This window comes from Rhamphochromis longiceps, linkage group LG20 (genome assembly GCF_057381845.1).
Source record: "Rhamphochromis longiceps isolate RC_006_pf linkage group LG20, R_longiceps_female_GT1.1, whole genome shotgun sequence".
Classification (NCBI taxonomy): domain Eukaryota; kingdom Metazoa; phylum Chordata; class Actinopteri; order Cichliformes; family Cichlidae; genus Rhamphochromis; species Rhamphochromis longiceps.
This window is the reverse complement of record NC_140576.1, coordinates 3066683-3092201: the sequence shown is the minus strand read 5'-3', so window position 1 is coordinate 3092201 and position 25519 is coordinate 3066683. Positions and strand designations below refer to the sequence as shown.

General features: G+C 39.3%; 3 protein-coding genes across 11 annotated transcripts in view; all 3 read left to right on the top strand.

Annotated features, from left to right (window-relative positions):
- wnk3 (WNK lysine deficient protein kinase 3) overlaps positions 1-5130 on the top strand; it is a 37126-nt gene extending 31996 nt beyond the window's left edge. For 6 of the 7 annotated variants that reach the window (XM_085394744.1, XM_085394743.1, XM_085394742.1 and 3 more), the window contains 7 exons: positions 84-330; positions 2003-2088; positions 2823-3163; positions 3297-3532; positions 3622-3717; positions 3809-3972; positions 4532-5130. In XM_085394744.1, the coding sequence (XP_085250870.1) occupies positions 84-330; positions 2003-2088; positions 2823-3163; positions 3297-3532; positions 3622-3717; positions 3809-3972; positions 4532-5080 (1719 nt within the window). In that variant the 3' untranslated portion in view covers positions 5081-5130. The remainder of the gene's footprint in view (positions 1-83; positions 331-2002; positions 2089-2822; positions 3164-3296; positions 3533-3621; positions 3718-3808; positions 3973-4531) is intronic. The other variant, XM_085394739.1, reaches the window with a different exon arrangement.
- A 4029-nt stretch (positions 5131-9159) lies between these two features.
- On the top strand, positions 9160-23238 carry phf8 (PHD finger protein 8). The gene is made up of 22 exons (XM_085394745.1): positions 9160-9463; positions 10037-10321; positions 10460-10545; positions 10650-10776; positions 13861-14021; positions 14131-14272; positions 14376-14562; positions 14672-14834; positions 15391-15478; positions 15769-15875; positions 15982-16073; positions 17142-17231; positions 17339-17620; positions 17729-17811; positions 17902-18071; positions 19672-19757; positions 20026-20147; positions 20410-20741; positions 20826-20921; positions 21003-21112; positions 21197-21557; positions 21655-23238. Exons 2-22 carry the CDS (start codon positions 10224-10226, stop codon positions 21741-21743), a joined length of 3072 nt encoding a protein of 1023 aa, XP_085250871.1. The 5' UTR covers positions 9160-9463; positions 10037-10223; the 3' UTR covers positions 21744-23238.
- A 628-nt stretch (positions 23239-23866) lies between these two features.
- The window catches only part of huwe1 (HECT, UBA and WWE domain containing E3 ubiquitin protein ligase 1), a 53722-nt gene continuing 52069 nt past the window's right edge, over positions 23867-25519 (top strand). For all 3 annotated transcript variants that reach the window (XM_085394014.1, XM_085394013.1, XM_085394012.1), the window contains exon 1: positions 23867-23921. The gene's annotated coding sequence lies outside the window, so the exon portion shown is untranslated. The remainder of the gene's footprint in view (positions 23922-25519) is intronic.

Genomic DNA, 25519 nt, shown 5'->3' with positions numbered 1-25519 from the left:
TATTATATAAATGTTTGAGTATCTCTGCGTTTTTTTATATCTCAACTCCATGCAGCCACTCTTAATTGTCTTAACTGTTCTAGGCTGTACCCTCACATTCTGACACCAGTGCCATTGGAGATGCATCATGGCCCCCCAATCAGCAACCGATCCCCCTCCGGCACGGACAGCAGCAGCACAATGCAGGAGGTGGATATTTTGGCCTAAACCTGACATGTCCTAGTATCAGAAATCCTGTTAGCAAGAAATCCTGGACTCGAAAATTCAAAAACTGGGCATGCAAACTGCGTCACTCCGCCAGCTTGTTCAAGAAGCCCAGAGTCCAGCAAGGTAGCGTCCTTTTAGGGAGTAAGCGCGCGCGAGAGAGAGCGAGAGCGAGAGAGAGAGAATGGGATGTTGGGGCATGGACCTAAATCTAATATCTAGTACTCATTTTAACATAGCAAAATAACTTTTTTAACCTTTAAGGCTTTAAAGTTAATGTTAATGGACATTAATGTTTCCAGCTAAATAATACTGTTTTATGTATGTTTTTTTATTTGGTTATAGTCCCCCCTGTAAGTCCCTAGTGTTGACATCACTGCATACATTACTGTTTGTTTTTATTTATTGATTTTTTTTTTCTAAATTCCTTTTTACTAAATTTCATTTTCTTGGCAGTCTTTCTTTTTGCATGACTTGCTCACTCAGGGGCGAGAACAGTGGAGCGTAGAGGAGGGTGGGAGATTGGCACAGTGTAGGAAGAGTTTGGCATCACAAATCTGATGTCCTCCCAGTGCTGATGAACTATGGAGTAAAGACAAGCTGTGCCTGTGCCAAGGAAATATTCCTTCACATCACACCTCCCTTCATTGTCCCAAGTCCACAGGCACTGCCAGCAACAATCATCTCAACTGCACCTGCTGACTCAGTGTAGACAGCGTAATGCAACTCACATCATTACACAGATAGCATAGATGCTAAGTTACCAAGCTGATGTTATGTAATTGTTTGTAGTTCAGAATACATATAGGCTTATCCTGTAAACTCATACACAGTAGCACTGCTCCAAAACAATAACATATGATGTAGCTGTAGTGAAGTAAGTGAAGGTCATAATATGTTAGAATACAGTGTGTGCATTACCAAAGGATTGTAAGTTACTGCCGGGCTCTTTTGCACACGTTTAGGCTTTCCATATGGCTACGTTTTATCATGCTTTTCAAGTATTCCAGTCATCTTGCATGTAATTGTGTTTATGTGTGTAAAGTGTGTAGCAGTAGCTTAGATCTTCTGTTACAAGAGCACATGCATGAGCATGTATGTTATGTTCTACACGCGTGACTAATAATGGACCATTACCTGTAAGTAACACATATACCAGGCTGTATATATTTTATGTTAATTTTTATGTTTTATTTTTCCCTTAAAAATGGCTGTGGTGATCCATGTACACGCTCTAATGTCGCAATCCCAAATATCAAACACACTGACCAATATCACTGTTGCTCTGACAAAGATCTTAAATGTGATATTGGGCTACATTGTCTAATGAGTGGGTGGAGCAGTGATGACTTGGTGAGAATGAGAGCGTGGATGTGTGGGTGGGCTATACTGTATTTAACTGGTATTTTAAAATATGTTTTTGCTTTTAATGAATGCATTTACCACTACTCCCCACACCTCACGAAGTTTTTTTAACAACTTTAAATTCACAAAGACCTCATTTTAAAATTGACATCCACAGAAAGTATGTTTACACAGTTTACAGATTTGCATGCATGTTAAAGAAGTCACAATGTTCTGTGATTTGAATGGCCAATTCTTAACACTGTGCCTTTGTGTTTGTTCTCCGTGTCTGTCCTTTTGCATTTGTATGTCTCACTGTCATGTGCATTTTTCTGTTTCTGTTCCTTTCTTGTATGTCTGTATCATCATTTGTGTGTTTTTTATACGTGTGTTTGTGTTTTTGTATCTTTGTCCTTGTCTATCCCTTTTGTTTTCATCCCTTTCTCATTATCAGAAGCAGATTCAAGCAGTCAGCTGTTTAAAGATGGGAAGGCAGGAGCACCACTTAATCCACCGCAGCCTTCTAAAGGACGTTTTCAGGTAGGAGCACATTAGCTGATTCTTGTTAGTCTCAGTCTTTGGCACAGTCTGAACTAGGGCTGCAACAAAAAATTTTGGTAGTCGACTAATCTGCCAGTTTTTCTTTGATTAGTTGATTAGTCATCGATTAATGTTTCATATTCATATGTTTCCGGGTCAAAATAATGACCCAGGAAGCGCTTAGCAAGTATCATCCTGAGCAGTTTCTGACAGTTAAGCTAACATAAACATGACGGTACGAACATTTACATGAACAAGGTATCAGTGTGACGAACTAACTTAACTTTCTAAAACTGACCCATTCAGAGTTGATGTCACAGCTCCAGGGGGCGGGCCTTAAATGTTCGTGCACAGCAGTACTGCTGTTGTGAAAGGAAAGCGCTGCTTTGCACAGTCTGCATTTAACTTTGCTTGTTTTCTGTGAAATGCTTTCACATTTTTTAAAATCTCTGTTTCCATTTTCTGCTGACCTCCTGTTTTGCAGTTCGCACTACATTCTTTTTCCTTAGTATTGTCTGCAGTCTTGGCAGACGATATAGGTGATACTTCCCCCATAGCTTCCTGTAGTGTATTGCAGTTACAAAAACACATTTACTTGGTATTAGTATATGAAGCGTTGACAGTAAAATTTTGCATCAACTAATTTTTATAGTTGAGTCATGAATTATGCCGACAAAATGTTGCAGCCCTGGTCTAAACAAGCAATGAAGATTTCTCACATTATTAATCACCAGGTGACTCCAGTGCCCCAGACCTCTCCTCCAAAGGATCGCCCGTCGGGCCATGGTGGTGGCACTCACAGAAAAGTTGGCCGTTTCTCTGTGACCCAGACTGAGACTAAGAAAGATGACAGGCAGACTGACAGCTCGCCAGTGTCTCCTGATTTGGTGAGGGAGAGGAGGAAATCTCGGGTAAAGGAAGGAGATAAAGAAGAAAGTAAGAGAACGCCATCAATGGCCCACGCTCCTCGAGGTCCTGGCCACAGCCACTCACCCCTTGGAAGCAGTGATGATGATGATGAGAGTGAGCTAGAGGATGAAGACCTGCGAAGAGAATTACACAAGCTCAGAGAAAAGTAAGTCAACAAGGGAAAGAAGTTTTATTATTGTACAAGACTTTTGCCTCTCCATTTATTGAATTTTCTTCTTTGTGTCTCCGTTTATTTTTGTTTCTTTCCCACAGTACATAACCGTTCTCTTTCTCTGTAGGCACATCAAAGAGGTGGTTTCCCTTCAGGTTCAGCAGAACAGAGAGCTCCAGGAGCTGTACAGACAGCTTCGTTCCCTCAAAGACCAAAGACAGAGTCTGCCTGCCTCCCTATCTCGTACCCCTCCTCTTCCTGCAGCGCCCCCTGCCCTCTCACCTCGCAGGCCCAGGCCAACCAAAACAAAGTTTCGGGCCAGGCCTCACTCTCACATAGACAACAATGGAGTTACACATGCTGGTGAGGCTTTTACTATTTCTTCCTCACTTTCTTGTTTTGTTTTTTTAGATTTGCTCTCTGCGAAACTGTGTCTTGTATGTCTCATCCAGGGATTCAGCAGTCAAGCAGCTTTTCAGGTAGTGAAAAGAATAGGCTGTCACTGTACTGCAAGCCAGAGCACCTTACTACGCTACCTGCTAAAAGAGGTACGGTTTATCCTCGTAGTGCTAAAATCGGGTCAGCATACCATAATTAATGTCAGTTGGTGCCATGACGAGTCGCCTTGTTTTTCCACAGATCACAGTCCTCTAAGAAAAAGTACATTCACAGACGAGCTGCACAAACTTGTTGATAATTGGACAAAGGAGACAGTGAGCACCACCCCGCCTAAGCCTTCACTGAATCAAATTAAGCAGATTCAGCAGGTGCAGGAGTTGGGAGGCTGGAGCCAGGGAACTGAGGTAGGACTACACATGAAAAGTGTTGTTGGTATATCAGGCATGGGCAGGGATAGCTCAGTAGGTAAAGTGGTCGCCCCATGATCGGAAGGTCGGCGGTTCGAATCCACTTAACGGCTACCCTGAGGTACCCCTGAGCAAGGTACCGTCCCTACACACTGCTCCCCGGGCGCCTGCTTAGTGGGCTGCCCACTGCTTCACAGAGTGAATGGGTCAAATGCAGAGAAAAACAAGTAATTTCCCCATGGGGATCAATAAAGTATCCATTATTATTATTCATTATTATGTCTTTCTTAATAATTAATTATTTGGATAAATAAACTTTATATATTTCAAATGCATTTTACTGAAAACTGTGGCTTATTGTTTATGAGAGGAAAAAAAATCTTTTTTGAGTGTGATTTTGAATTACCAAACAATTCTTCATGGTTTTTGGTGATGATGATACAACTAAGTCAGAAAGCTTTAAGAGTTTTAGACAGTTCTTGAGCCAAAAGTACCAAAAGGTTTGTTTTGTTATTGTAGTCATAGTCTCTAAGTATTTACTGCTATATTTGTGCAGGTGGCTCCCCCAGGTTGGTTTCCAGTGGCACAGGCGCCCACAACCCCTGCCAGTTTGACTGTGGCACCCTCTTCCCATTACACGGGTGGAGGAAGCCTGTCCACCCTGCACTCTCCAGGACCTCCACCACAAACACACTTGGCTCAAGTCCCGCAGATGCAGCAAAGTTTACACCTTCATCAGTCTCTCCCCCTCCAGCAGATTAGCTATCCACAGTCCCAACTCTGCCAGCAGATACCACAGCCCCTGATGCAAACTCCCATGCAGTCTCAGTCTTTATCACAGACACCACCCATCGCCCAGCCTCAAAGCCAACCGCTGCTGCCTTCCCAAATGCCCACATCACCAGTGTCCACCGCTACATCTTTGCTGCCTGGTAGTGGTACCGCTGCACCCACAGATAGCGCTGCTGCTGCTGGTGGGGCATTTTGCTCCTGTTCCTCACCCTCTTCCACCTGTTCCTCATCGTGCTCTACTGCTGCTCTACCTACCAGTGCCAAAATTCACCAAACACCCCCCACCTCTACTCTTCCTCTGGGACAGAAATGAAACCAGGTGAAGTGTGAGGCCAATATGAAGGTCCAAGAGATGGACGTAAAGCAGATCCATTTAGAGTGTTAATTCTGTGTACGTGTGCGAGAGTTGTGACTGCAATGACATATGGGTTCTAGTGTACTTGTGGATGTGATGGGAAATGAATGTGAAAGAAAGGTGATAGGTTGTAGCATGTACAGGCAGAGGGTAATGTGAAGCATGGCTGGGGTTTCTGAATCAGTATTGAGCTGTATAAAGTCTTTGATGTATGAGTGTGTGCATTTATGAGTGTGGGTGGATTATTTGAGTACATATCACTTCTGTCTTTGGACACAAAATAACATTAACGTTTTTGTTTGCAAACCAACTCAGCGGGACCTGAAATCTCCCTAAGCAGAGACGAGAAGGACAAAATATTTGACGGTGTTGACATTTTTCTTTGGATTTGTCAATGCTTACAGTGAAAGGACTATCAATTTTTAAAAGTGCAATTAGTAATGATCATCTAAATTGATCAGCACGTATTGTTTTCATTTGTCTTTAAGGCATAAAATATTTTTGTAGAAGCACAATGATTAATACCTGATGCATAGGGGATTTTGTTCATCATATTTTAAAACTGTAAGCCTACAGATCAAGTGTTTCAAAGGCAATCAGAAAAAAACCCCCAAACTGACAGCAGCATGTTTCAGAGGTCAGCACTTATCCGGCTATCCATTTAACTGCAGTGCAAACAAACACACTGTCGAGGTGTCGTGTACCTGTACAGCATGTGCTTGATTTTATATTGTTTTATGTTTGTAACAAAATTAATATGACCAGATGAATCCATAATATGATGGTAAATTCAAATCTGCCATCTCTGTTCAGTAAATATTTGGGTGCATTCAACCCAGGACTGCATGATTTTATGGCTGGCTTGACTTGCCTAGTGCAAACTGCTTGCACTCGCTGTATATTCATGAATCTCACAGTTACTGTTTGCAGCCCACTGAGGTAACGAGTCATATACATTTGCTTTCAATATGATATGATTTCACATTTGACATTTTCCTTTATTTCTGCTGCATATCATCTATACCAGTGCTGAAGAGGACGATTTAAAAGGAAAAGAAAAAACTGCCAAGTTATCATTAACTAAATTATAAAGGTATTCTCATATTGCCTTTTTCTAAAAATACTGCATTTTTGTGAGCGTGTGAGTTTATTTTTTTCTGTGTGACAAAGTGTTGTAATAGTCCTGGTATAGTGCATTAATTCATGCATCAAAGCAGCCTCTCAAATGTCACTGTAGTCAAGTGGAATTGTTTACGCTGCCTATGTTTTAGGCTTACTTTCTAAAAGAAGAAGAAGAAGAAGAAAAGGAAAACAACAGAAACAAAACAAGTGAGCGCTTCAGTCATACACCAGTTCTAAGTTTGATCAACACCAATGTGAGATCCTCACATGCTCATGTGTCAGCTTTGTTTGGCATTGTACAAATTCCTTGTTTCAATTGTGAGCAATTTAATTATTAAATATAGCCTGTTTGAATTCAACGATCAGAAGATGCAATGTGGGCCACTGTGCTTTATGCACACAACTAAAGGTTTACTCGAGTCAAACATCCTTCATTTCTTGATTTCTAAACTCATTTTGTAGTTGAAGACATTCAGAGTAATATATCATCAGCAGATATATTACTGTACACTCTGACAGCTTATCAGCCATACACACATTAGACCATCGATGGTTAGGTGTTAATACATTTTTTTGGTCTAATAAATAGCCAGTAGTCAAAGCGGTATTTCTGATTTATTAATAATAGATTGTGTGCCACAGAAAACATGTGATTTAACAGACAAAGACTGCTAAATGTAAATCAAAGGCATGAAACACGAGTGGTTAAGAGGAATAGTTCATGCCAAGTGGTATGGTTGTTCAGAAGCGGCATAATCTAGAATATAAATTTACAGTACTCAGTATGTGTTGCTTTTCAAGACTACCCACATTTTCACAGAGATGTACTGTAGTTCATTATTAGTGAAGGTGTGTGTGTTGTCATGTCTGATACTAACATGCATCTAACAAGCTACAGCTTAATGATTATGACTCATGAAGAGAAGCTGACTTTGTCCTTGAAGTGTTACCAAAATGTTATCGAAAAGACAAAGATTATTTTTGTATTTTGGAATGAGGTTGTACAAATTGTAAAATTGTGTTCTCCCCGCTACAAATCAGAGGTTATTTGAAACTAGAAAACTGGTTTTCATCCATGTTTACATGGGACTCCCTGTCTTGCTCTAACTCTGACAGGCGAAGCTCATTCTGGATCATATTCAGATCATTTTTGGTTATTTTGCCATCATATTTTAGTTTTGAACCACTGCAGCCCAGATGGTACATAAAGTAATGACACCTCACCTTCCCACTGAGCTTTAGGTCACATTAAATGAAATTAAAATAAAATTAATACAAATTAAACAGAAAATCTGGGGGCTCCCAAAATGACACGATTGAGAACCATGGTTAAAAAGTACATTTGGGCAGAAAAGAAAACTAAAGGAATAATGTATGTTGCGGGTGATTTAGCCTCTGTAAATTCTAACTAATTCATCTGTTGATTTTATTTATGTTTTGTAACTAATCAAAATAAATGATGTCAAACATCAAATGACACCAGTGTATAGGAGGTTTATTTGTACCGTAAGTTCACTGGGCACGTGGGATGTTCATATATATGCTATATATATGTGTTATTATGATGATAAAACACAATAATCATTTGTAAAACAAGTAAAACCTGGGCTACATTGCCAATCAAAAGTTTTTTTCTTTAATTTCATGACTATTTACATTGTAGATTCCCACTGAAGGCCTCAAAACTGAATGAACAGATATGGAATTATTTAGTAAACAAAAAAGTGTAAAAAGTCAAAACATGTTTTATATTTTAGATTCTTCAAAATAGCCACCCTTTCCTTTGATTACTGCACCCTCTTGACATTCTCTCACTTAGAGAAGCTCATTTAGAGAATGGTAAATGGTAAATGGCCTGTATTTGTATAGCGCTTTACTAGTCCCTAAGGACCCCAAATCGCTTTACATATCCAGTCATCCACACACCCATTCACACACTGGTGATGGCAAGCTACATTGTAGCCACAGCCACCCTGGGGCGCACTGACAGAGAAGGCCAAGGGTTTGCAGGGCTGTCAACAAAGCGAAGACTTGCTAATTTCAGGAATCTAAAATATAAAACATAATAGAATTATTTATCATTTTTTTGTGCTACATATCTCCCATATGTCTTGCTTCATGTATTTGATGTTTTCGTTATTTATCTAGAAAAAACATTAAATGAGAAGGTGTATCCAAACTGCTAGTCTGACTGGCAGTGTATATATATCTGTTAGTGCCAGACGTTTTTCTCCATTCTCCAGAGGAGCCTCACAGATCACAGCAGCTAACACCACTTGACCTTCGGTGCATTCCTGACCTGGAATCGCTGTTAATCATAATGCCAGGATGTGAGAAAGAGTGCCAGGGAATAAAAACATTTTTTATAAATAAATTTCATAAGTGACGAAGGGCCTTAGGCAAATTAAAAAGAGAAAAAGATAATTGAATTATAAAATATATGTACACTTGAATCACAATCCTGATCACGACACTCCACCAGTTGCACTCTTAATTAATGTGTGGTTTGCATTTCTTAACACAGGTTCAATAAAATGACAACGTGAAAAATAATGACGTAAATACAAACTTTTTAAATTATAAAATCAGGTTACTGAATGTTGGCAATAATTATTTATTTTACTTGAAAAGAAATATCCGTTTCAAATTATAGTTTGTATTCTGACTGACATAAAGTGTGAAGGGAAAAGAGATTAAAAAAATTACAATTAAACGTTATGAGGGTGTGCAGTTATTTGACAAATCGTATGTACTCGCATGCTGATAATTATGTAGTACATTTCTGTTTCTATGAGATGACGGAAAAAATACATGTTTGCAGCGTCTCCTGACGCATAGAACTGAATTTCCGCACCGTAACGTAGTTTCCTGAACGCAACTCAATTTTTGACTGTCTACAACTTTATTGTCCCCGCCACGGCAGACAACGACGAACAACGGTCTGACGTTACTATCTTTGAAATGGCGTCGATGCAGTTAAATACGATGTTATTTGTTGTTGTTTTGTTAGTTTAGGTCGCTTCGTGCTACAATTTTCTGGTCCATTGTGAATTTCTGGACCTGGCCTTTATATTTGGGCATTACAAAGTTGATAAGCAAAAATGTGGTGAAGCAAATTGGTAATAATTTACGTTGCATAATAAGGCCGCAGCTAACCCCGAGCTTGCGTAGGGATTACAACGGCTTTTCAATAGTTGGCCCAGCCGCAGCTACATTTTGGTGAGTTGCTATCGTGGAAAGAAAAATCCAAACGTCTTAACCAGCAACAACGTTTTCCTGGCTGAAATATACTAGCTGCATCAGATACATATAAGGGTTCATTCACGCTTCGTAGCTACTTTTGCTTAAGTTAACATCTTGGCAAATAATTTTCTTCTCTAACTACATCGCTTGCTAACGCGGCTAACGTTAGCGTTAGCCTACTTGCTGTATGTATAAGTGCGTTGATAAAGCTAGCAGCACAACATTCACTATGCATAGAGTGTTTACAAACGGAGCTAACGTTAGCGTTAACAGCTGTTGAGCAGAAGCGATCTTGAATTTTCGTCCGGGATGAGTCTGAGCTTATCTGCAAAGATTAGTATTTGACCAATATGCACCGATGCTCATTAATTCATGTACCACCGAAACAAAATGCTGATCATTCAAGTAAACGACTAAACTTATTCGTTATGACGGGAACAGGATTTATATGTTGCTCTAATCAGCTCTCTACTAGCGAGTGTGGGGTCATTATGGTGAGCTGCTAACAAGTTTTGTTTTGTTTTTCTTTTTTTCCCTTTATTTTAACAGGTTTTCAAGTAAACCTCTGGACATGTGCATCAAGTAGAAGAATCAGAACGTGAAGTGACAGATTTCACCAGCCTTACCATTAATACATAAATAATAATTCCTTTTGTTGATTAATTAGTCTCTCCTCACTCGTTTCCATTAGATTTGAAAATACTTTACATAAATATCTTGCACAAACACACTGAACATGGCATCAGTGCCCGTGTATTGTCTGTGTCGTCTGCCATATGATGTGACACGCTTCATGATAGAGTGCGACATTTGTCAAGACTGGTTTCATGGAAGGTAGGATGTTTTCCTGCTTTGACCCACTTTATTAGATTTATGATGTGGTTACATCTGTTGTCTTCACTGTAAAATTTCTGTGTCTATATTGGGTAATGGAGCCATTCTTTGTTTTGATATAAGTATGCTTTTTTGTAGCTGTGTTGGAGTAGAGGAAGACAAAGCGGCTGAGATTGACCTGTACCACTGCCCCAACTGTCAGGTCACTCATGGGCCTTCTGTTAGTAAGTTATCATTTCTTAAGTAAAACTCTCAGGGTTGGTGTTATTATTAGTTGACTTTTTCATAGAAATGTACAGGTTGAAAACTGTTTTCTCCATTTTCTTAGTGCGCAAACGCCGGGGAGGCAATAAGCAAGTAGATGGAGGTGCCACTGGAGGAAGAGACCCAAGTAAGCCTGTTAAGACAGGGAGCGCACAGTTTGTTAGGGAGCTACGGAGCCGAACCTTCCCGAAGTAAGTCTCACCTGCCATCCTGCTAAAACAAAAGTTTGAAGAAAATCATGGTTTGTAGTGTGTTTTTCACATTGTAAGAACTTAATGTACTATTGCTGTTATAATACCTTGGCAACTAATTTCTTAGTCAACTAAACAAAGAAAAAAATGTTGCACATAGTACTCCAAACACACAAGAAGAAGAAAAACACTTAAACCAATGTTAAATATGATATGAAAACGTTACTTCAAAACATGTTCACGTTTTATTAAAATGTGACAAATTAACATTCGAAAAACAAATAAACAGCGACTGAAAAGTGTGATAGACTGTGCCATGCATAATGAATTCCCTGGCCATCCAATAGATGTAATCTCTCCAGCATGTTCCAGGTCTACTCCGGGGCCTCCTCTCGGTAGGACATGGCCGGCCAGAACACCTTACCCTAGAGAAGCTCGCCTTAACTGGCTCCTTTCAATGTGGAGGAGGAGCAGCTCTACTCTTAGCCCCTCCCAAATGAACTCCTCACCTTATCGCTGAGGAAAAGCCTTTTCACACCTGTGAGAAAGCTCATTTTTGCAGCTTATTCTCACCTTTATATAACTAGAAATAATAGTGTTGACAAAAAAAATCAGGCAAAGATGAACAGTTTAATGACGATGCTCCATCGGGTGGCAGATGGCTGCATAACATTTAGGACACAACAATTTACCAGCATTTAAAATGTAAAACAATTAGATAGTAGGGCTGGGCCATATCATACTGTTCACGGTAATACCGGTATAATGTTGGGCAATAATAAAAAATGAAATATTGCGATAGAATATGGGTAAAATGCGCATGCGTAGTGCCTTTGTTTTCATACGCACATTGCGGAAAAAGCATGGCGGCGACAGAGAATGAGAAGGGCGAAAGCGGATCGTTGAATGAAACGGACGAACCAGAATTGGTTTGTAAAAATGCTGCAGCTTCAGTGGTGTGGAACTGGTTTGGCTTTCGTCCGTCAGATACACAACAAAGCACTATTTTTGGTAGAGCATGCTAGCAGGCCGTCGTTGTTACTGTGTTTTTTGGAAAATACGGCACACTTAAAATCAATCCTTTGATTTTTCTGAAAATCGACAGTGCCCCTTATAATCCCGAGTGCCTTATGTATGAACTCTGGTTGTGTTTACTGACCTCGAAACGATTTTATGTACACGGCGCTCGAAAATCTGTCAAATGTTGTAGTACGACTTTGCTAAGCTACAAACCCGCACCGCTTGATGGATTGTCGGTGCATTACAGCTATCGTAGGCAGGCGCCTTGCGGAGTGATACGTACTGTGCTTCAACATAATATTACCGTATTGTGTGTATATAACCTCTTTTTAAGTTTTGTGGATGTTATACATGGTTATGCTGAGGATATGTCGGCCAGTTTCCACTGGAAATGCCTTTTGGTTAAACTGTCAGCGAGGAATTTGCACTGTTACAATTTTATATAACTTTAATGCACATAAAAAACAGCTGCTTGTTTAAGTGAAAATACATTGATGTTTTTTTTTTTTTGCACTAATAAAGTTGTGGAGTTGTAAAGTATTTTGTCTTCTGTCAATGATATCGTCAGTTATATCGTTATGGCAAATTTTCAAATGTATATCGTGATTAATATTTTTGGTCATATCGCCCTGCTCTATTAGATAGATTATAGTGACAGTTAGTTGTCTGGTTGACTAGTTGATAACATCCCAAATACATTGCTATTAAAGTTGATTGCATTACATTCTACTAGTCTTTATTGTGGAGCAGGGAAATTATTTTACTGCTATTGTTAAATAATCATCATTATTACCATTGCATTAATAATATAATCTGGAGTTTATATTGCATTCAGGGGTTGAACAGTGTGTGTCTTTCAGAAAGGCTAAAAGTAACAGGACAGGAAACAGGCTTGGAGAGTTTTGCAGAAGTGGAAGTTATTTTGAGCAGCAGGCTAAGACGAGGCTTTAACAATGTAACAGATAGCTTTAAGAAGGCCTTAAGCAGTTATGACTATTTTATACACAATGCATATCTGTGCTTATTAAAGAGTTGGAGCTCGGTCAATTAATTGGGGGTCGGAAGCTTTGTTCGGCGCGATGTCCGGACAATCTATTGTGCAAGTGACTTGGAGCCATAGAAGGAATTGCAATACATGCTTACAAAACACTTATATATCAGATCATTTTATATTAAGGTTTTAGTAGAGGTTCTTGGTTAAAACATTTATTTAGTAGAAGACATACACATAGTCTCAGTGAGCTTCTGGTCTAGTGAAAGGTCAAAAGTGCAACAGGTGAATTGAGAAAGAGCATGTGAGGTCAACACATACACACACATGAGTTAGATTTATTTAGAGGAGAGATTAGTCATGTCTGGTTGTAACTGCAAAAGTGTCTCGGTAAAAGAGGAACCGTCCTTGTTGTCTCGGCAAGAAAGAGGAACAATTCACTTTAAGACAAGAACGGAAAGTACCAGCCATGAAAATAGAAGATGATTTTCTGGGTTAAAAGTCATTGTGGTGTTGATCTGATCTATGTATAAAATGTATCTGTGACGCATGAAGGGGCGTCAGTAAACAAACCCTGATGTTATAAAATAATTGTTTGTGCTTTAGTAAGTCGGAGATCACTTGCTGTCGGCGTACAGAGTGTTCTTCCCACACGTGTGTTCATTAAAATCATTGTTTGACCAAGAGCTCCTGGACCATGGGTGGTTTGTACTCTCCCTCCTCAATTGTGAACCTTAACATTATCTAACACTGGTCTTGAAACCGGTTGGTGAACCAGCAACACCGACTACTGACTGAATAAATATTATAATTTCAGGAATTTAGTGGTTGCTGGTTTTTGCAAGGACTTTAGGTTGCCAGCCAGTCGCTAGTCCTCTGTGTATGTGTGTGTGTTAGTAAGGGAGACTGGTGTTATAGTTTTTACTGCTTACTCCATGTGTCACTATTTTAGTTAGCATCCTGGGTTTTTGATCTTTAATGTAATAACACTGTAAATCACTCTGTCCTATTATTGTTTTTGTTTTTTTTCTTGTGATCAGAGTGAAAACGTACTTTTTGTTTTTCTGTGACAGTGCGGATGAAATATTGCTAAAGCCTTCAGGGGCCCAACTTACAGTTGAGTTTCTGGAGGAGCATTCATTCAGTGTACCTGTCATGGTTCTGCGGCGGGATGGCCTGGGTATGACCCTACCTCCATCATCATTTGGCGTCAGTGATGTGGAGCACTACATTGGTAAAGTTACAGTTACAATTTAAATTATGGTTAGGTTGTGTTTTTGTAATCAGTAAATTCGTTTTTGTTTGCTTTGTTTTCTGAAACCTGTGCATTTTGTTAAATTCAGGTTCGGATAAACAGATTGATGTAATTGATGTTTCACGCCAGTGTGATCTGAAGATGCGTTTGGGCGACTTTGTTGAGCACTACAACAGCCCCAACAGAGACAGGGTCCTCAATGTCATCAGCCTGGAGTTCTCTGAGACCAGGTATGAAAAGACAGTCATTCTACTAAATATACGTTTAAATAACACATTGTCGTTACTGGTGTGGAGTTTTGAAGACTAAATAAAAGTTTTGGATTTATCTTAGACTGTCAAACCTGGTGGAGACGCCTAAGATTGTGAGGAAACTTTCCTGGGTGGAAAACCTCTGGCCTGAAGAGTCTGTTTTCGAGCGTCCCAATGTGCAAAAGTACTGCCTAATGGGAGTGAAGGATAGCTACACAGACTTCCATATTGACTTTGGAGGCACCTCAGTATGGTACCATGTCCTCAGGGTAAGTGTTAATTGTTTCAAAGGTTTCTGTTCACATTCATTTTTTGTGTTTGTGTTTTAAACGAATAGTTTTGCATCTTTTTAAAGCTTCCCTTATTGTGCTTACTCAGGGTGAGAAAATCTTCTATTTAATTTCCCCCACCCCTGCCAACCTGGCACTTTTTGAGCGATGGAGTTCATCATCTAACCAGAATGAGATGTTCTTTGGGGACCAGGTTGACATGTGCTATAAGTGTTCTGTCAAACAGGGAAACACCTTGTTCATACCAACAGGTAAGCACTTGGGTAATTCTTTTTGTTAGAGCAGAGTTTTGTTTTGTCAGATATCTCAAACTAATTACATTAACTCAGCTACAATATGAACATCAGGCATTTCATCTGGTTTCTACATGGGCATACATGATGACAACACAAAAAAGCCGTAGAAAATAAGTAAAATAGAAACTGTCTATGTTTCTGTGGCGCAGTCTTGTTTCTACCAAGTATATTGCAACAATTCAGCTTATAGTTCAATATCCAAACAGAGGTCAAGCAGCTTTTAAAAGTTACCAGTGAAGAAGAAGATGATTGGTGTGCATTCTTTCTCTTTGATTTAGATTATGAAAGCAATAACATGCCACAAAATGTTTTGTGAGCAGTAAAGATTACAATGGTGTTTACAACACTGTTTTTGTGTATGCACCATAATGCCTAAGTTACATTTTTATATTTATACACTCTTATATTTATACACAGTTGTGTAAAAGCCTTGTTTTAGAGAGACAAGCCAAAGCTGAGAAAAAATGATCTGCTTATAGTGTGGATTTTTATTTATTTATTTTTTAACCAGGGTGGATTCATGCTGTGCTCACTCCAGTGGACTGCCTGGCTTTTGGAGGAAACTTCTTGCATAGTCTCAACATTGACATGCAGTTGCGGTTAGTGTTTTGATAAACTTATGTATGTCAAGTATATTTAATTGAGCATAATTGTATTCCTTTTGACTGAAATGTTGAAATGTCAGTGTTTAGACATGGCGGACGAAGGAACTTGCACCCTTAATTGTTGTGGTTCCTCACTTCTTGTTCCTCAAGCCTGAAGTTCTGTATTTGGTTAAAATTACTATACTTGTGGGTTGTTGTTGTTGTTGTTGTTGTTTTTTCCTTGTCTGCAGAGATATTTTAACCTGGTGGCAATAAATAACTTTTTGTGATGTGGTATTGTTTAGGGCATATGAAATAGAGAAGAGACTAAGCACAGCAGACTTGTTCAAATTTCCCAACTTTGAGACTGTGTGCTGGTATGTAGGAAAGCACCTTCTCGATACTTTCAGAGGTAAGGGCTTTGGCTTTTATTATGTTTTTATTTGAACTACTTGGCTGGTCTGTGTTTGCTGTTAATAATTGTTGTATTGCTAACTTTGTGGTGTTTGGTCTGACAGGTTTGAGAGAAAATCGCAGGCATCCTGCCACTTACCTGGTTCATGGGGCGAAGGCCCTAAACAATGCCTTCCGCAGCTGGACCCGCAAAGAGGTAAAACCTTAAACATTTGCAATGTAATGTCCCATTTTAGTCCGGTTTTACTGATTCTCTTATTGCTTGGTTTATTTCCCTTCTAAAGTTGACTTTGAAATATGGGAAGTTTTTTTTTTTTTAAATTATTATTGTTTTGGCCCAGAGAATGCTACTGATTGGATCAGAAATACAGCTCTACAATTGTTTTAATACATTAACTTTAATGCAGTAAAATCTATAGTGTCATAAATGATTACATAAAAGTTACTGCATGGTATTTTTCTTGTTTAGAAGCAAAACATTAAATTGCAGCAATGCTGTTAAGAAAACTGCTAATTTGGGATGTTTTTATTTGCTCCCTAGCAAAGAGTTAAATGAGAAAATCAGCCACTTTCATGTCTGCCTCTGTCAGATGGCCGTAAACTGCTTATACCTCTGAAGCTTGTTTGTTTAATCAGTGTAGAAATGACGTCCTGTGGCTTCGCCACGGTGTTATGTCTGTTATGTCTGTTTGCCTACTGGTGGTGGTCAGAGGGCCCGGTGGCGCCTGTGTCCGGCAGCCTCGCCTCTGTCAGTACGCCCCAGGGCAGCTGTGGCTACAATGTAGCTTGCTATTGCCAGTGTGTGAATGTGTGTGTGAATGGGTGGATGACTGAATGTAGTGTAAAGCGCTTTGGGGTCCTATGGACTAGAAAAGCGCTATACAAATGCAGGCCATTTGCCATTATGTCTTGGTTCTGAGCACTTGCCAGACAACCAGCAGAGACTCCAGGAAGTTACCGATCACTGACAGGAAATACTGCTGCATGACCAAAGTCATTACACTAATCTTACCCCTCGGCAGCCATCATGGCATTGCCCTCAGGCTCTGAGCCTGTAACTTTTCCTTGTAACATCATTTGTGTAACTGATGTAGTGACATTTCTACAGTAAAATGATATATGGCCATTTCCCCATTGTGACAGTTTGTAATGTGTGAAATAATGATAAGAATAATAATCATAGTAACATAAAAAGAGCATAGTATCACTTGTAGCTTTGGAAAATGTTGTAAGGAGATGATTGATGATTATCTCCTACACTCAGGCTTTAGCAGATCATGAAGTGGAGATTCCAGAAACCATCAATACTCAGGCGCTTGTGAAGGACCTGGCCAAGGAGATTCGTCTGGTAGAGGTAAATGAAATCACTGAAAGCTTCTACATTCTACAAATGTTAATGTTTAAATGTTTTTCTTACTCTTTCTGTGTTTTAATGATTTTAAAAAATAATCTGTTTTTCAGGATATCTTTCAGCAAAACATTGGCCGCACTGGTCCTCAGTTTCCTGGTTCGCCACTCTCCAAAGCTCCCCTCACCACCTCTCAGAATTCAGGACGGCCCCCTGGAAAAAAGAAAGGGCCCAAGCCCAAGGAGATGACAGGGGGTGTTGGGCCCCCAGGAACCAAAAAGAAGAGTCAAAAGGGACTACTTAAAGCAGAAGCAGGAGAACTCGATCTGATTGAGATCCACACCAAACATACACTCAAGAAATTTCAACCTGGAAAGTCAAAACACAAGAACAAGGTATGATGTTTGCAGATGTTTGTGATGATAATGGGAATGCCTATCCAGCATTTTCAGTGAACAAGTTTCATTTTCATATATCCTTATAGTGATGATCTCTCTTTGCAGTTGGAGTTACCATTAGAGGAGTTTGAAGGGAAGATAAATAAAAGCAAACTGAAACTTGTGTTGACCAATGGAAAAATTCAAGGGTAAGCTTTACAGCCATTTCAAGGGTTCCTGTTGGTTCTGTGATCTTACTACAGGTCGATGTGTTTACCTGCTGTTTTTTCTGGCTTCAGTAAGAAGGATGGCAGCAGTAATGGTGCAGGAAGTGCTAGAAACTACAAACATCTTGCGACGGAGGGATCCAGTCTGTCCGACTTGGAATCTGAGGATGAGTTGCAGATTGATGAGACCCCCCCTCCACGACGGAAGACAGCTGGACTGAGTAAGAAGAAGAAGCTGAGTGGTAAGTGTATTATGCATTCTTGAATGAAATATATACATGTGTTTAATCTGTTCATTCATTTATTCATCTATTGCAAGTAAAATTTAATCATACTTAAGTAAAGCTGTTTGAATGCTGGGACTAATAACAAAATGTGGTTTCTAATAGGGCTGGGCCATATTATACCGTTCACGGTAATACCGGTATAATGTTAGGCAACGATAGGAAAATGAAATATCGCGATAGAATATGAGTAAAACGCGCATGCGCAGTGCCTTTGTTTTCATACGCACATGGCCGATTGTTGAGTGAAACAGATGAACCAGAATTGGTTTGTAAAAATGGTGCAACTTCCGTGATGTGGAACTGGTTTGGTGTTTGTCCGTCAGATACACAACAAAGCACATTTTTTTGCAGAACATGCAAGCGGCCGTCGTTATTGTCGTATTTGTCGGACTAAGATGCTCTTAAATCTGGGAGTAATCTGGGTCCTAAACTCAGTACCCTTCAGGTCAAACAAACACTGCAGCATCACTGAGAGTTAACTGTCTAAATTCTTTCATCTTTAATAAAACGATCAGCATTGCTGCTTTACCAGGTGTAACAATTCAGTTTAACTTCCAGGCATCCATGAAAACAAAATTTATTACATTTAACGGAGTTAGAAGTTAGCAGGAAGCTAGCGGAAGTTAGCTCGCTAGTTTCGCTAGTTACCTAAGCATGATATAGCATGTTCTGACGGAGAGATTTCTGAAAAAATTCAAACGTACAGCTCTGCTATCACTTCCAACATAAATGAAGGCAGGAAACTAAACAGCAGTGACGTTTGTAGGGTTACTGAAGTTGGGCTAGCTGGTATATAATGATGTGCTACGTGATCGCTAGCGACACAGCTATGTTAGCATAACATAAACAGTGAAGCTGGAGGATGAACACTAAGGTTCCTCATGGTTAGAGACAAATGCAATCGCATGGCAGGATGCTGTAAACGGACCAAACGTCAGTCAGGAGAACAACTGAGATAATCCATCCACAATACAAGGCTAGTCATTAATATACTGCAACAACATGGGAATAGAGCAGCTGCCAGAGAATTCAACATCAATGAATCAATGGTACAGAAGTGGAGGAAGCAAGAAGAATGAGTTTAATAAAGTTTGATTTATCTAACTGCTTTGTTTAGCTCAATGTGCCTTATGGTCCAAAAAATGCGTACTGCACACTGCAGTTTAATGTTGCAAAGCACCTCTTTTTAACTTCAGTGGATATTATACATGGTTATGCTCAGGATATGTCAGCCCATTTCTACTGGAAATGCCTTTTGGTTAAACTTTCAGCAAGGAATTTGCATTTGCACTGTTACATTTTTATAAAGCTTTAATGTACATAAAAACCAGCTTCTTGTTTAAGTGAAAATTAATGGAAGGTTGTCTTTTTGCGCTAGTAATGTTGTGGAGTATTTTGTCTCGCATCAATTATATCGTCAGTTATATCGTTATCGCAAATTTTCAAATGTATATCGTGATAAATATTTTTGGCCATATCGCCCTGCTCTAGTTTCTAATATAATTCAGTAGTAGTTTCAAAGCTGTAATTTAATAGTGTTAAAATGTACCTTCAGGTCTTCCTAGAAAGCTGCCCAGAGCCAAACCCTGCTCTGACCCTAATCGCATCAGAGAGCCCGGAGAAGTTGACTTTGACATTGAGGTGAGATTATTATTGAAACGGCCATCCTTTCAGGTCTTTGAGTTCCAATTCAAATGTGTTCTTTACTTAAAACAGTCAGAAAAGGTCAGTCCCAAAGATTTAAAGAAACTATTCACTACACTATAATTAATGTTTCATAAATCATAAATCGCTTATATTGATTTTGTTATCCCCTGCTGAGCAAACAAAAGCTTTATTTCATAAGACAAGCCATGGAGTGTTGACAAGAACTTGATGTTCAGTTTTTAAACAATTGATGTGGCTTCAGGAGGACTACACCACTGATGAAGAGGCACTGGCTGCTCATGGAGTGAAGGGTGGTGCAGGGGGCATTCTGGACTTACTGAAGGCTAGCAAGCAAGTGGCAGGCTTGGACTCTACAGCAATCGGGTAAGATTGCCTGGATCATCTGTGTGTTGGTACTTATAAATAATCATAATAAAATGGTACTGTGTGAAGCTGTGCAGCTGAAACACCCAGAAAACTTTGTATACCTTTGTCAAGAGTGGAGGCGGGTGAAAATGACTCATATTGTTGATGAAGTAATCTTGAAAACCTTTGTTTTACAAATTTGCAATGGGTTTGGGGTCCCACTTTGTGTAAGAGTTTTATATTGCGAGGTGATTAGTGATGGGCTGTGTACTTTTCTCAGTGAGGAAGCCCCAGCCTCTCCCAGCACTCGTGATGCCATTCAAGGGATGCTCTCCATGGCCAACCCCCCTTCGTCATCCTCCTCCTCATCCTCTTCATCTCCTTTGTCTATATCTGGAGGCCTGACAGAAGGATTAGGGGTCGTCAAGGAAAAGGGCGGCAAGGCTGTATGGGTGACAGGAGGGGTCAAAAAGACAGCAAATTCTGAGAAGAAACCTGTCATTCAGCGACCTGGAAAACGTCCAATTAAACGACCAGCCCGTCACCTTAGTGACGAGGAAAGTCCAGATGAACAGGAGACTCTGGGAACTTGTTTTAAAGATTCAGACTATGGTGAGCAGTACAACTTTGATTAATTTTCCTGATCAAGCCAAAATTTAATTATGATAATTTTTTTTAATTATTTATTTTTTTAAGTTTACCCATCCTTGGAATCTGATGAGGAGGATCACACCAACAAGACTAAGATGAAGCGGAAGAAAAACTGGGATGACACACCATGGAGTCCAAAAGGTAAACATAGCAGAAGGATCGATCAAATTTCTTTTTAGCTTTCTGATGTTTAGTCACTCAATAACTTCTTTTCATATACAGCCAGGGTGATGCCCACCCTTCCCAAACAGGATCGTCCAGCCAGGGAGGGAGCTAGAGTTGCCTCTGTAGAAACTGGCCTTGCTGCAGCTGCTGCCAAGCTGGCACAACAAGTGAGTGGGGGGGAACTAATAAAAAAAATCTTGTCTTCTAATATTCCTTGGAAAAGATGAAAAACTTTGTTGTTTGTGCAACAGGAGCAGCAAAAGCCTGCTAAAAGGAAGTACACGAAAAAGCAGCGTCCCCCTGCTCCTGTCATCACTCCACCTCCTGTTCAGACCGAGCCAGCCCCACCCTCTCCAACACCTGCCCCAGAGTCTGCAGCAGACGTCAGCCCAGACAGAAGAGTGGATTATTACTCTGCTAGTCTGTTGGACCATGAATATACAGCAGGACCAGGACCTTTTGGCTCAGGAGGACCTAGAGGCAGTGGAGCCATGGCTCCGGGTGTATTTCTTACATCAAGAAGACCTTCCCTGTCTCCACAAAATAGCAGCTCTCACTCCGGTGCATCCCCTGCAGGTTTATCCAGTCAGGGCACAACAGGAGTTGGTCAAGGTGAGCATAAACTTGAGTAAACTTTAGTTTTGACAGCATGATTTCATATTTTATAAAGTTTATTTGTTTTTAATGTTTCCCTTATACCTTGATTTAGGGAAACGTCCAAAGAAAGGACTTGCGACTGCAAAACAGAGACTTGGAAAAATCCTGAAAATTCACCGCAATGGCAAACTTCTCTTGTGAGAGGTGTTGGAAATGTGGCTGAAGACTTGAAGAATGAGAATGAAGAAAAGACCTGAAGTAGGTCTGAAGGAAAAAGAGACAGTAATCTATATTTTTTATTCCAGATAAATTTGTTTACTGTTTTTACTCGTTGCCGAACCTCACAAAAAAAATTCTTGCCCTACACCAGTTACTCTGCCCAGTTCTGCTCACCCTCATCTGCATAAAGGTATTTTCAGAAGCACATGTGTGGCTTTAAGTGAATCACTGTAATATGCTGGACAAGCACTTAACGTGGTAATTAACTGTTAATTACCACCTATTTGACGTCACATTTGAATTTCAGAATGTCAGGTGGATATTGATTTAACGTGGTAATTGACAAAGGCAAATGGTTTCTTTTGTTTAGGCCATTTTAGAGGTTGTATTTATGTTTGTACTATCATCATACATTTTTTTTTTCTTTTTTTAAAGGGAAAGAAAACAGTTAATGTGATATTTGTATAGGCCCCTTTCCCATGCAGAAGATCCATTGGTGCAAATACTGACAGAGTTGTAGTATTATTTTTGTTTAGTTTCCTTTTTACCTAATTTTTATTACAATAGAGGTTGTACAAAACTCAAGTGTGTGCATATAATATGCGACATGTATTAATTCTTTTTGAGAAATTTGCCCCTGATGTTTGTATAGAAAATAGATCTCCATATATTGTAGCTCTACCTATGACAGCTGACGTGCTAGACTAATGCCAGGACTTACCACCATTATTCTATTTATTCTTTTCATATTTATTTAACAGGGCAGAACTTTTGCCATCTCTTATCCTGTTTTAATGTTGTATGTTTTTACAATCTCATCTTCTGGTCCCCACGTCAAGTATTTTCAACCACTTTATGCTTGTACAAAAACTGTAGCCATTGCTTTGTTGTCACTGTAAATACTTGTAATATTTGTAATTAATATAGCTGCTTAAATGCAGAACAATTTTAGACTTAAAAACAAACAAACAAACAAAAAAAAAAATGGTTCCTGCATGTTGCCGTAAATTGCGCCCCGGATGTTAGCAGGACTCTTGGGTCAGAAATAGAAATGTGTTTTTGTATCACAGAATGTACTAGTCCTAAAGTGTTGGCAGAGATGTAGATTTAACTTTGTGAAGGTGCAGGACATGAGTTGATATGTAAATATATGTTGTAATTTAAATTCTTTTATAGTTCAAAAACTTTCAGATCTTTCGTAACATGACTTGTACATTATACATTATACATGTATTTGGGAAATATCTGAAATAGTTCTTTTTTATATTTGTATGCAGTAACTCTCATGCTAAGTCCATGTTGTCTTGTTAGTGTTATTGGAAGCGTGCTGGAAAATGCCCTTGTTAAATTTCATCCATTTAGTTTTATATTAATTATTGTTGATTTTCACTCTTGTGTTGGTGTGAACTGTGCATTTTAAACATGATGTGTTTTAAATACGACCTGGAAATGATAAAATATACCTTGGGCAAAATTTCTTTTTTTCTTTGAGTTTATTTGATGATTGCTGAATCACCAAAAGCACTACCGGTGGGTCTTCTGATTTCTCATGTCTGCTGGAGAACCAAGGTGTCAGTGCATTCATGAAGGTGTCATTTAGGAACGTTTTTGAATACACAAACAAGGAATGTTGTGTTGTATTAAAAACATCTACACTTAATGATTTTTTTCCAATAAAAGTACAGTTTCATTAATTGTAGAGATTAGCAACCTACTTGGGTATTTTTAATAAAGGGTGTAAACATATTTTCTCATGGTTTTTTTGATCTATGAATTACTGTACTATTATTATTTTAACATCTTAACATCCCACAGTTTAATTTTAGGGTTGAATACATTTGTTAATACAATGTCCAGTCTTTTTTCCACAAATGTCAGTAAGTTTGAATGCACTTTGATATTAAACTATATTTTTCAGAAAGCCTGGAGACTTTTGCTGTGTGCTTTCGTTTGCACATTTAATTAAAAAGTCGAGACTGGAAATGCCATTTACTTCCAATCTGAAATGCCTTAGCATTTGTTTTTGTTTTGTGTGGTTTTTTAATAGCAATTACAAGGGAGTGCCCTGTGTAAACGCAACAGCAGGTATTCTCGCGAGAACTAAACTGCCATACCACTCGTTAGTGCAAGATGGAGAAGCAAATGTAACACGCATTCGAGGTAGGCAGAAAGAATTATTCTAAAGTGTTGACACAGGGTTTAGCAAAGCGGTGATGGACGTCTATCGTCCGTAAATTGCTGATTGCTTCTCGTCACGGGATCCGAGCCACCAAAATAGTGTATTTTTAATGGTAATGTATGCGTCTTTTGCAGTGTAAACCGCCATTTTTAATTTAGCCGTGATCCCATGGATAGAGCATTGTGCGGACTCGGAGCCCTAACGGCTAGCCGATTAGCTCGCGCGAAACCCTCTAACACAGAAGCCGCACACTTAACACGCAGAGTCATGTTCACTGTGTGTGGGTATTTGCACCTCTGTGCAAGTAATTCAAAGCCAGTTTTCTCCCTCTGTTGCGGCTTGTTCTCTTGGCGGGAATGAAGACAACTTGAGTCAAAGTGTGTGTTGCAGATTGACTTTTCGTGATGTGCTAACGTTAGCCGTCAAAGCTGAATTAAAGCCGAAGTAGCAAATGTTAGCCAAAAGTGCTAGTAAACCTAGCTAACATCAGATGACTAGCTGTTAACTTTGTCTACGTTAGCGCCACTACTGACTGATCTTTAACTGCGTAGCAAGCTACTTAAACAACACTTAGAAACAATGGGATAGGAGCTGAATGAACACGCTTTCAACTTGGAGCTAACTCAGTTAACTTGGGAGTAATAATAGCCTTTACTTCACTTTGTGTTTCGGATGATGACTTCAACATTCCATAATGTCAGCAGCTATAAATGCTACAGGTTGGTTTTAGATTAAATGTGCGTTCATCGGTAGAATCAGCATGATTTCGTCAAAGAAAATATTGCACTCGGCTACATTTGCAAATTTTATTTATCCTTTATTTATAAATGTGATGCCGGTGAGTCTCACTGTCTCATTTACATATACAAGTCTTGAGATCAAGCGGTGAAACCACTTGGTGAAAACATACCGAGCTGCTGAAATGTGAATATTTGTTACCTGTCAGATTCCCTTCACCATCTCATCATACTCTTAATCGCTGTTAATTGTGATGGTATGACAAAGAAGTAGACCACTTCTCCGTCATTGGCTTAAATCTCCCCTGAGTGCCTCATGGGTTTTTGTATTCTTTATTATTGAATCAAACTATTGCCGGGATAATTCATTAATGCCAGGCCTCAGCTCGCTCATTAAAGGTGATCAGCTTATTAAAGTATAAAACAGTTTGAAAGTGGAGATGTGACAAGTTTTTCTGCAAATATTTTAATGTACTTTAAAATCTGGGTAATTAGGGTAATTCTGTTCAGTGATATGGAGGTTGTGATATTAAAGTACCATATGATTTAATGAGAGAGATTGCCGAAATGGAAATTGTTTTATGCGGACTACTACTCTCGCTCATGGATTTTTCATAAATAAAGTTCTGTTTGGTTGGCATAAATAAGGCATGCACATCAACAGCAAGTCTGTGCTGAACAGTGTAGTTTAATGGCAGACAAATAAGTTGAACTTGAGAAAATTTTAAACAGTAAGGATCTGTTGATTGTTGTCCATGTTTACAGAAAAAATAACTCCCATAGCAGTTATGCACACTGTCCAATTAGTAACAAGATATCAAAGAATTCAGTTTGTTTAAAAA